The 12,588-nt window shown below is 41.8% G+C and overlaps 1 protein-coding gene across 3 annotated transcripts in view; it reads right to left on the bottom strand.

Moving 5' to 3' along the window:
- Positions 1 to 10,448: 10,448 nt before the first annotated feature.
- PIK3R1 (phosphoinositide-3-kinase regulatory subunit 1) overlaps positions 10,449 to 12,588 on the bottom strand; it is an 85,866-nt gene continuing 83,726 nt past the window's right edge. For all 3 annotated transcript variants that reach the window (XM_069492588.1, XM_069492589.1, XM_069492587.1), the window contains one exon: positions 10,449 to 10,475. In XM_069492588.1, coding sequence (XP_069348689.1) covers positions 10,449 to 10,475 — 27 coding nt within the window. The remainder of the gene's footprint in view (positions 10,476 to 12,588) is intronic.

Raw genomic sequence — 12,588 nt, 5'->3', positions numbered from 1 at the left:
CTTTGGGAGGCTTTCCTGGGAACAGAAAGCCAATGCCTATTTCTTCTGAGGTTGGAGAGAGTGGGAATGAAGTCCACTGACATGTGAAGTTATCTTAGCCTTTTAAAATTTTTTTCTCTTCCTTCCCCTCTCCCTCCTCCCTTGGAGAGTCCTAGGTGAATCACTGATGGCTGACATTTAACTAACACCTGTTATCCTGAGGCAATTTCTCTTAACAGTTCGCTGACCCATACTCCCACCCTGGGATACCAGCAGGGTAGGGTTTTATTAACTGCATTTTATGGATGTGGCATCTGAAGGTAACTCGCCTGCCAAAGTTACTTAGCAAGGTGGTGCTAAGACCTGATCACTACCCACAAATGTCCCTGGGGCTTTTCAACAAAAAGCCGTCTATTTAGTGTTTCTTGCTTCAGCTATTCTCTTGGGAGAAAGTGCTACTGAGGTAAGTGGAGGTGGGTGAGCCTGGAGTGTGGCTTGCAGCAGGGGACAGGGAGGAATGGGAGGCTTCCTCACCCCCTCTTCCCGCCAGGCCCCACCGCTGCACAGGGCGAGGTCTGACAGCCCAGTGGAAGACGGCGTGGTTACGCCCAGGCTGAAAGAGAGTGGGGAAACCCCAGGGCCCAGGGCCTGCCTCAGCCCTGCACCTGCTTTGAAGGGAGTGCTGGTAATAGGTGGGTAGCCCAGAGATTTCACTGACCACGCAGTCTGCGTATCTCCTCCATCTCTTCCTTGGTCACGAAAGAGCTGACCTAGGCCTGCTTTCTCCGGGAATTTGGGAGATTAAAGGACTGGGTTTTTTTTTCCTCCTCCTCTACAGATGCACAGGAGAGTTAAATGTAACATGTGGGCCTGGTTCTCCTTTTCTTTTTCCTATCTTGTTCACTTTTGTCCTCCTTCCTTTTCCCACTTGCTGGCTTTTTCTTCTATCCTCCCCTAAAAATGACCTCTATTCTTCTCCCGTTGGCCTGATGCAGCCATTTCATAATGTCAGGTGGCCAGCATGACTTTTGATAAGGGCTTCACTTTCGAGGGATGGAAGCCAATAAAAGGCAGTATGGAGCGGTTTGCCCTGGAAGAACTGATGCTTCCTCAGAACTCTCTCCTGCTCGCTCATGTTCTACACTAGTGCTTCTCAAAGTGTGGTTCCCTGGGAACTTGTAAGAAAGTCAAATTCTTAGACTCTACTGAGACCTACCAAATCTGAAATTCTGGGCTGTGACCCAGCAATCTAGGTTATAACAAGTAATTCAGGTGATTCTGGTGCTTGGCCAAAGTTTGAAAACTACTTCACCTGAAAGACCCTTGCCCTCCTGAAAGAACGCTTTCCTTCATGGTGAAGGTTATTACTCTCCAGGAAGTTTTCTCTGATTATCCTTAGTGATGGCTAACATTTACTCAAGGTTTTCTGCACGTCAGTCTCTTTACATAGATTCTTTTTTTCATTTAGTCCTCTTAATAGCTCATGAAACACATATTATGCCCATTTTATAGATGAAGAAATTGAGTCAAAGAGAGGTTAAGTGAGAGTTTATAGTAAATGTGTTGTGTTCCAGAATGCTATAACTGATTATCATTAAGGAGGTCCCAAGGCAGGTCATTCCCAAACACCCAATGGGGTCAATCCCTAAACCAATCTTCAGGTAGAGTGTTGGAAGAGGAGAAAGGGTTCTGAATTATCTGTTAGCAAGGGGAGTAGGTTACAGGTGAGGCTGTGTGATGTCTGGGGAAGGAGCACAAGAAACAAAGCTACAGTCCTGGCTCTGCCATCAACCCTGGGTGCTTCTTTTTAGCCTTTAGTCCTGGGTTTCTTCATCTGTAGAATGCAATAGTTGAGCTATATTACTTCTAAGGACTTTTCTGACTATGACAGCCTATAATTATCCAAGGGCAATGTGCTTTAGAAAAGCTGAAGCCCCATTTGGTCCTAGACATCTGTTCCTGTTCTATATGTGTAAATATGAAACCGAGCCTGCCTGTTGGACCAGTGGGGGACTTGACCTGGTGTGGTCCAGCAGGCTTGGGCTGGGTATTCCCTACCACGATGTCAGATCTCAGCGGTGGGAAGGTGGTCGAAGTGGTTTAATGGTTTGCTATCATCCATATGCCAACTAAATTCATGTCTTATTGTCCTGCAGACACGGGCTGCTCCAAGCTCTTGTGTCTGTGCTCCTTCTCTCCTTGACGTGGTCTGTGCTGGGTAAACATGCTCTACATACAAAACCTGGAGAGCTGCCCTCTAACTAGGGATTTATAAAGTGTGGACATAATTAGTGGCCACACAGTGGTATTTCTTATCTTCTGAAACTAGAGATCCTCTGGAAGTGGAGGTGGTATTAGAACAAAAGCTATGATGGGGAGAAGATGGCAGGAGAAGTCATGGAAAGCATGGGAGGTTTTTATTTAATCCAAAACTTTTACTCCAAATACCTGGGAAGCTCTTGAACTATGTAAGGGTGACCTACCAAAAATGTGACTGTGGACTAAGACCAAACATCTAGAGTCATCATTTTCCCCTTGTTACTTCAAAATCCTCTTTGGAGAGAAATAGATGGTCAGAGGAAGACTGAGGTTTGTTTAAAGAGGGAGGAGGAAGATAATTTTTGTTTAGAGCAATCATGTGTATTTCCCTCACCCCGATCAAGGAGCATGGCTCCCGAGCTGGGTGGGAAGCTGAATGTCTTTAGAAGCTGGAGATCTAAGCTGGTACCAACTTGAATACAACTTAGTCTAGCAGTGAAGCCAGTGATTCCATTACTCTGGGACAGGGAGTGAAGTGAGGACTCTGTCACTTTCCGTATACCCCACTGGTAGAGCAGAGGGCCACAGTAGAAAATATCCCAAACTCAGAATCAGATGACCCGGCTAGGCCCCGACATGTATTGGCAACGTGATCCTGACCGAGTCGCATCGTCTCTTTGAGGCTATGTGTGTTCGTCTGTGGAGTGTGGATTGTTACACCTGTTCTTTCCACTTCATATAGGGCAGTGATGAGGATCAACTGTGAGATCACGAGCATATTAGTGGCTTAAAATAACAAATATTTATTTTCTCACACAGTTTCAGAAGGTCAGGGATTTGGGGGCAGTTTAGCTGAGTGGTTCAGGTTCAAGGACTCTCATGAGATTGCAGTCAGGATGGCTGCCAGGGCTGCAGCCAGCTGAAGGCTTGACTGGGGCTGGAGGTCCGCACACTCACGTGGCTGGCAAGCAGATGCTGTCTTCTGGCAGGAGGCCTCAGTTCTTCACCCTGTGGACCTCTCTGTGGGGCTGCATTAGTGTTCTCATGACTTAGAGCAGGCCTTCCCTTGGCCATAAGTCAGCCCTACACAGTGCAGCATGAGTAGCTGGAGTCAGAATCATCAGGGGCCATCTCTGAGGCCATTCTGTAAGCTGCCACCGCGGGTGTCGTTAGATTTATTCTACCTGGAATGTTGCTGTAATTTGGAAATACTTCTAGCTTGGGTGATGACATTGGCTAAAAATCAGGCTGTCTTTCAGCCCAGCAGTTCTTTCTGGTCTCTGAACACATGACTCTGAAATGCATTTTTCCAAAGGCCATTTGGGAAGCATGGGTGGGTAGGGATGAGTGTAGATGGTAGGAGTGAGAAGGCAAGGAAGTGCCATGGATACTTAAAGAGCAGCGAGCAAGGATAGGCAAAGAGGCTCAGGAAAGCTTTGGGAATGCCAAGCCAGCCGTGTCGTGGTCAGCCCTCATTGTGCCTGTTATAAGGCAGAGGCAGTAACACAGTCTGCTTTATCTAATAGTTTCAAATTTCCACCCTCGCAGCCCTTCAATCAGGTTTGCCAACAAAAAGCAAATGCAAGCTTGGCTTCCTGTGCCTTTTCCTGCTCGGCCTCTGTCAGGGGTCAGCCGTCATGGAAAGGGACAGAAAAGGTGGACAAAACAAAAAGCATCAGGCTCAGCAGCCAGACTGCTTTCTGCTCCATGTATTGTATTTTTTTTTAACAGTAATGAAATCAAATTTTGACATAATTTCCAAGGTTTTCTTTCTCTTTGTGTGTCTCAATCAAGATTTTATCAAAGTATCAAAAAACCCCACTCCTTATATTTCTAGTGTATGTGTTTTATATTTAATGAATTCAACTTTATAGGTATTTATCCAATACCACCAACGTGCCCCCAAACTCTGTAATAATGATGAGAGTGGGGAGGGGCACAGTGAAGAGTCTATTTGGGGTGACAAGGCTTAAAGAGCTGAAAGATACTGCAGTGACAGAATGGCAGACACCGTTGACTGGTTGGCCCGGCAGCCGTTCCGGTCCCTGCTCCCTGTCCGTCTCCCACTCTGGTTGCAGAGGAAGTGAGGCATTTGCTCTCCTGGCCTCATTGGAAGCCAGGGCTGGCTGCATAACCCAGTCCTGGCCAACGAAGTGTAAAGTGTTCTGGAGGCTTTTGGGAAAGTTGCCTTTTCCTTCGAAAAGAGACAGCTGTGAGAGCAGAGCTTATTGGCACTGCCCCTTCCTCTGCTTCCTGCCTTGAGCATGAATGTGATGGCTGGAGTGGGACAGTCACCTTGTGACCATGAAGCAGCGAACATTAGACTGAAAATCCCATATGTAGGGCAACGCGTACAAGGAACCTCAGTCTTGGATGGCGTTGTTGCACTTCCAAACCAATTTCAGCAACTTCCCACCTTCAGACTTCTAGTAGCCATTCAAATCACTTTCAGGTGGCTTTTCTTTTATTTACAGATTGTTCCTAATGGATGTTGAAGATAAACTTTAAGGCCAAATGAGGGTGTTGGAGAATAAATGCACTGAAGGATTAGTGAGGTGAATTTAGTGAGAGCTGGAGAGGGCAGGGGAGGGCTGGTTGGAGGAGTCCAGGTCAGAGGGAATTGCTTGAATTGATGGAAATGTACCAGGTGGGATGAAGAATGGCATTCTAGAGTGGATGCACCAAGAACCTCTATTGCTGTCACTGAATTCTTATCTCTAAAGATAAGGTTGGTGCGGGTCCCTGTTCCCTAAGATGTGACACGTGGCCAGGGGCATGTTGTGTAATGGTGGGCAGCACAGTGTCATCTGTCAGAGCCAAGGCTCTAGCACTGTGTAGACATGGCCTGGGCCCCAGCTTTCCCACAAACTAGCTGTATGATTTTGAGCACTCTGCATAACCACCTTAAGCTTCAGCATCCTCACCTGTATGTTGGGGGCACTAAAAAACATAACATGTAAAGCACTTACAGTGTTTGATACAAAATAAGAATCCAATAGCATGTGTGGTAGCTATTACCATCATTATTGTGATCAGATACTAATCATCTTGTCCATCTCTACATGCCACCAGAGGGATGCCGGCTTAACTCTAGAATCCAATTATTGCGTCTATCTTATGGGAATGCTATGCCTCAAAGGTATATTAAATGTTAATGAGGATCCTTGAGAAATTTTCACTGAAGCCAGTTTTCCTGGAGTCTGTAAATAACTCATAGCATTTTGTTTTTTTAAGTACGTTACATAGACTTTCAAGCTAAAAATCACTATGTGAGTGGTTTTTTCCCCCAGCAGAAGATACAAGAATTATGTAAGGCAAGAAGGTGAAAACTTTAAGCAATGACCTTTAGACTCAGTGAAGATTTCAGGGTTGCCATTGTCTGGAGTAAACTGGCTTCTACTTGCACAAGTTCTAAAGAAGTTTGGACCTCGAGGCACTCTGGAAAATTCAACAGCATGAAACTATCTCTTTTGGTAAAACTTTTTATAGTGCACTCGGTCTTCACTATCAGCAAAGGATTTGGGGCTAGATGGAAAGGCTGAGGTAGGGCAAAGATACAGCATCAGGAAGAAACTTGGAAGCTGTTGTCTGAATGTGCTTTTGGACTCTAAAATTCCCCCACAGTAACCCAGGTAGTGGGGCCATCATCAGACCCCTCCGAGCCTGCTGTGAGCAGAAGCACACACCTCCACACCTTCCTTCCTGCTTCAGTCTGGGTCCCTTTCAAAACTCTCTCCTTTATTCACGATATCATAAAAGACTTTCTGATAGTCCCAGTTAAAATTTACCACTCCTACGCTCCCTTAGGCATTTGCTTTTAACTCTTCAAAATTCCCTAAGTGTTCCATGCTCACTGAGGGGGAAAGATTAGACACACACATACAAAGTCAAACATGTAATTTCAATAACTAAACATAACCCAATAGTCTTCTAGGATTTTTTTTTTTTAGCAAACTATACTTCATAAATATCTCTAGATAAGATATAGATGCATATATACATGTTGAATACAATGGTATTATATTTTTGTTAGACTAAAAGTATATAAATATTGTGAATATATAAATATGAATATCTTTATACACCAATGAATAGGACACAAATATATAGCTCTTAAATTGCTGATTTCCTTCTGATGTATACCATACATACTTAATAAATTATTGGTCATTTAGTTTAACTCTATTTATTAAAAGAAATGCATCAAACATCCTTGCTCATATGTATTTATACACTGTCTCAGTTATCTATTCTCTCCCCCAACTCTCAGTATTATTGGAACAATTTGAACTTTCAGATCCATATTCTTTTAAACCTTAATTTATGTCTGTATACATTCTCTTTTAATAATTATTTTGTCTTTATTTTTCATAACAGTGTTAACTATTTGGATATTGGCTCTGTTGTTACTTCTATCACTGTTCTCTACATTTTTTTCAAGACAATTTCCCCATATGTGTGCTTTCTTTTGATTTACTTTTTATTTGGCTGGAAGATTTGTTTCTAGTAATTTTTTTCAGAAAAGGTAAATAGTGGTCACTCTTAGGCATTATGTCTTAAATTCCTCTTGCCTTCAAACAAGGACAATTATTTGGCTTATTATATAGCTGTGTCCAATCTTTTCAGTCATTAAGTGCTATAAAAGAAAGTCATTTTCAACCTTATTTTAAAAAATATTTTTCTATTTTTTAGATATGGGGGGCTCACTATGTTGCCCAGGCTGAACATGAACTCTTGGGCTCAAGTAATCCTCCTGCCTCAGCCTCCCAAATAGCTGAGAATATAGATGTAAGCCACTGCTTAAAATAAATAAATAAAGCAGCCTGTTTTTGTTTGGTTATTTGTAAAAAATATGTTTTTTGAGCCCCAAAAGTTACCAGGTAATTTGAGGCTCTTATTACTTTACATTACTTAGTGGGCCCTTGGTATGTTCAGGCTCAATCCTTATTCGGCTCAAAGAAATTTTCTATCACTTCTTTCATTAGGACTTTATCTGGTCTGTTCTCTCCTGGAATTCCTAGTATATATGTATTAGATCTCCATCAGTTCTCTAAGTCTCCTAGCCTTTTCACTTATCATGGTCATCTCTTTTCTCTTTTTCTCTGAATTCTGAGAGGATATCTTGAATTATTCTTCTAATTTACTCATTTATTTCTATAGCATCCAATTTTTTTTTTCTTTAACCACTCCATTTTTAAGTTTGCTAATGGTATGTTTCATTTGATAGCAATTAGACCTGAGTTCAAATTGTTACCTTTGTATAAATACAAGCTTCTCTCAAGTTTCAAAGAAATTGATTTAGTTTTTTTCCTGTGTTCTGGAGTCAATTTGTTTTATGTGGGAGACATTTGCTCTAACCCTACAGAAATGTCCCCTTCATTTTAATTACTAGAATATTTCACATACCCTGTGAATGGCTGTAGAATTTCTACAGCAGGAAGGTTGTGTGATTCAGTATCTGGAGTACATAAGGATTTTTCCTGAGATTATATAGGTCTCTGTTCAAATCTTTTAATCCCAGATATGGTGGGGGATGGGGAATTAAGAGTATAGTTTTAATGATTTAAAGCTTTTAATTTTGAAAGATATTAAAACTTTGAAAATTTTTTTTTCTAGATTAGGAAACCATTTTTCTATGTTGGGCTAAGGCAGACCTTCTGATAAAAACAGTCACGGCTCCGACTTGTTTCCCATGTTTATTGTGACAGCCCTAAATGCCAGGACACAGTCTGCTCCTCCTAATTTTGTTAGGAGCCTGGTGTGGAGCTACATCTGCTTTTCTTAGCGACCTTCCTTCCAAGCAGAAGCTGGATGTGAGGTCCACAGCCAGTTGGTGTATGTCAACATCCGATGCATCTCCCAAAGCATCCTTAATTTTAAGATTTGGCCCTTTCCAACTGCCAGGGTGTGCTGGAGCTGACTCAAATCAGCTGGGAAGAGCCAAAGGCTGCATTTTCAGGTATCTTGTGAGCTAGTTGTTATAGATAGCTGTTACTAAAAATTAAATGATACAAACTTCAAAATCATAAATTATACACCAGAATTAAAAATTAAATCATAAACTTACTATCAAATACCCCAAACTCATCACTTTCTAAAAGCTTTACTACATTTTGTTATCAGTACTCCTGAGGTTTTCACCTATTGCATCTGTATGGTGGCGATACTACATATTGGTGTGCTGCTGTGCACCTCTTCCCAACTCTGCGTTCAGCAATGTGCAGAAAAGCTGCTGGTTGAAAGTTTTCCAGCTCACCCTTACCTTGAGCCTCAATTTCCCTAAAATGGAGAAAGTAGGGTGATGTGCCGTAGTTCTGCTAAGGATTTATTGTCACTTACTTCCCAGAGACACTGTCCCTTCAAATATCTTAAATCATAGGCTGATTCAAACTTCCTTCATCCTATCCTGTGCTCAGATTTTTGCATGAGTTTCTCAAAAGATCCATGTACTTTTTATTAGTCCTCCCTTTTTAAATTCAGAATATTATGGGGGCACAAACATTTTGGTTACATGAAATGCATTTCCCTCGCCCAAGCCAGGGCTATAAGTATGTCCTTCCACCATACAATGTGAAGATCCATGTGTTGATGACAACCTCTCCCCTTAGAAAAAAAGCCAGAAAACTTGGACTTCCAGTTTCATGGGTGTTATTAAAATGTATCATTGAAATTTATTTTGGGAAGATGAAATGTTAAAAAAAGAGAAAAAAAAAAAAAAAACCAGAGCTAGTATATTTCATAAGAAAATGATGAACAAAATGTAATGCCACATTAAGTCAGGCTCCCAACCAAGCCGATGTCTAGATAACAGAGTGTGGTGTCCAATCTTCCATGGCTCTGAGACTTGGCACTGCCCAAGATGTCACAAGGACTAGAAAAGAGATTCGCCGCTGAGCTGCTGGCCTGGAACAGTCTAACACATAAGCAGCTGTCCTGATTTTGTTGGCCTTTCCTCCTGCCGAACTTGCAGAGCAACTTTCTCAGACATGAAGTGGGTGCAGCCCAAGGAGTGCTAGGAAATGGACAAGATGCAACTCAAGCAGGGTTCTAGAGCCAAGCCACAGAACCTCCTTTCTAGAACAATATTAGATTTCCACCACAGGGTGAGTAAGAAAGCACCATATGGAGAAGATATCTGAAAAAAAAAATTTTAAATCGAGAACATTGTGTAAGAGGTACTATCATTTACAAAGATCCCTTTGATAGAGTCCTCTCAAATACCAGGGCAAGAGAAATTATTAGCTCACACTAACAAGTTTGTCCTATTAGAGCATTAGGACTATGAAACCATTGTGTGGTCCTTTTTTGCCTGGCTGAGAGAAAGCTCTGTTTTCCTTTAATTATTGAAGCTTTCCTTAGACACAATTTGTTTTTATTTTTGATAACTTCTCCTTTCTCCTCACATACTACTTGTTTTGCATCTATTTTATATGGGTCATTTTTAAATCTTGTCATACCTGTATTTAATAAAATGCTATACACTATTTTTTTATGGAATAATAAATAGAATAGCTAACCATGCATGGATCAATGATTTTAGTGTGTTGGATTATGAGTAATCCAATGCTGTGGACCTAAGAGCCAATAAAAGTAAAATAAAATATTTTCTGGAAGAAAGTAAAGATATGAATAAGTATAAATATTTTTATGTAAAATATATAACATTTTAAAAGTTAAGTAAATACATTTTGATTGGTCTACCGTATGTCCATCCCTATACTAAGAACTACAGCAATTCAAAAGTTGCAGAGACAGTCCTTGGGAACATAGTCTTAATATATAGGCAGGTCTTACCTACAGCCATATTTATTGGGTTCCATGTATTAGATGCCAGTCACATTCCAGGTGCATTCTATACATCTTATTTAATCCTCACCCCCAGAGACTCCAGTCCAATAGGTTAGGTTTCCTATTAAATCGATAGCCAAGTGATTCTAATGTGCAGAGAAGGTTGAGAATTCTCATCTAAAATAAAAGGAAAAGGTGCAACTGCGCACAGATCACATCTAATGTGCCAAGGAGATGAGCCAAGTGAGGTCCTGGCATCTGTCCCTGAATAGGGAGAACAGCGGCCTGCCTGGGGCTGAGGGGTGTGATGTCAGCTGTCTGAACCACCTGCAGCATGGGAACCACAGATGGGGACATGCAATTCCAGGGGAGAACTTATAATGGAGATTATCCTTTTGATGGTACTTGAAAAACCAAACACTTCACCTGCAAAGGGATGGCATTAAAGACTCACAATGGTCTAACCTCAACAACACGAGCTCACACGAAGCCTGCGAAGGAGCAAGCAGCAGGAGTATATGGACTGGGAAACATTTGAGGTGTCCTCATCTCTCTGAAGCTCTGCCCAACTCCTCCCTCTGGCCTCTTGATGTTTAGAGTTCATTTCTCTCTACCGTATGTCTTGTACTAGAGGGCAGTTGTTTCAGAGTTTGCCTTTAACAAATTGCAATCTTTGATTTCTCCTGTCATGTTTATCATTGGACCTCCAGAAGCGAAGTACAGTGTCCAGCACATAGTAGGTGCTCAAAGCTTTGAATGAATCAGTAAATTGAATGTCTCATCCTCACAGCCCCAAAGAAACAGATCATCACCACTGTCAACAAAACTAAAGCTCCAAGCCAATTGGCACAGGGCCTCTGTTAGATGACAGTAAATATGCAATCCAGTGACCAGCACACTTTCTCCATTGTGATGAAGTTATCCGTATTTTTTGGTTTGTGCGGGCTTGGACTATAAATCACCCAGCTCTGAAATGAGAGCTCCATAAATAAATTGGTTCCAGTGGGTTAGTCATGCAACGTATGGTGTATCTTCCAGTCAAAACCATAATTCTAATGAGCAGTCCCGGTGATGAATGGAGCTCTCTTTTAACTTTGTCCTCAACATGATGAGTGGTGGTAGAGGTTGACTGTCCTGTTCTCGTGTTATAGGCCAAACCTTTGCATGTGTCAGGACAAGGATAGCTTTAGAATTTTTTTATTTAACAAGTGAAGCCTGAGGTGGTGCTACAGAAAGAAGGCAATTTCTACATTTCCTTCTGGAAAGCAAAATGCAGATAAGCATGTTGGTGGTTACTCATTTATCTTGTTTTTTTTTTTTTTCTAAAGCATCTCAGCAGTTTTCTGTTGAGCTGATTTATGACATCAGTACCAAGCTGGAGATTACAAAGTGCTATCTTTTGAGAAGATTATCTGAAGTTTGGATAGTGAACAATCAATTATATCTATTTACACTTGAGATATTGCAACAGATTCTTATTTTTAGGTAGACACTTTAAGGGATAAGTTCAGGAAAAAAAGGTTTTTTAAATGGTATGACACTATCGGGTCTTAACAGAGTATACTTACCCACCTCCCACCATGTCCCAGAGATTTCGGTAGGCCACGTTCTGTTAGTGCCTCGTGCTTTGGACAGATGTGCAGAATGTCCTTTCCAAGTGTATTCCCCTCCACACTGGTAAGAACTAGGCTGACAATTTTGATTTACTTGAAGTGTAGCCTTTAAGATGTCAGCAAGAGACGTGGGCTCTGATTCTGTGAATGCTTTGACTCGGACATTGTCCCTGGCGGCCCACAGGGCCACCAGTTGTGTTGTGGGTTACAACTGTGGCCAAATTGTCTGTGGAGAATTGGGGAACTGAGTAGTTTCATTGAGCACACCAAATCACAGCTTATGTGCTAGAAGGAATCCCAGAGATCGTCCAGACCTACACCTTTATTTCACAGATAAGAAGTTAGAGGCCTCAAAGGTGCCCTGAGTTTGCCACATTCCCAAGCTGGTTAAACACAGAGATAAGACCAAGGCCGGATCTCCTAAACTACAAATCAGTCTATTTTCTTTTCTTTTTTTTTAATAGAGTCTATACTGTGCGCATAAATTTTATCAAAGTAACATATTGCTCATTAATGGTAATGGTTTTTAATTGAAATACTAGAAGTACTGTTTCAATAATCAGGTGATCTAAAACTTTAGTATGCATTAAAGTCACTCAGAGCTTGTTGAAACAGATTGCCAGCCCCACTGTGTGTAGGGCAGGGCTGAGGACTGGGAATTTGGACCCCTAACAGGTTTATGAGGGATGCTGATGCTGTTAGTCTGGGGACCACACTTTGGGAACCATGAATCTAAAGCAGGCCTGTGCTATTTCTGCCATGCATCACTGGCCACCTGTGCACTAATTAAACGCTATATGGTTAGTTCCCCATCAGGAAGAATTATGAGTGAACTTTCTCTGCACTCCCTGGTGCATTTTCCACTGGAAGGCCGTTGCATTCCAGCACAAGGGTGAAGAGCTCTGCCTTGAGTCGGATCACCTATGCACTTTACCCTTCTCTAATACGC

The sequence above is a fragment of the Eulemur rufifrons genome, chromosome 17, assembly GCF_041146395.1.
Source record: "Eulemur rufifrons isolate Redbay chromosome 17, OSU_ERuf_1, whole genome shotgun sequence".
Classification (NCBI taxonomy): domain Eukaryota; kingdom Metazoa; phylum Chordata; class Mammalia; order Primates; family Lemuridae; genus Eulemur; species Eulemur rufifrons.
Note: the sequence above shows the minus strand (reverse complement) of the source record. Positions and strands in the feature narration are given on the sequence as shown.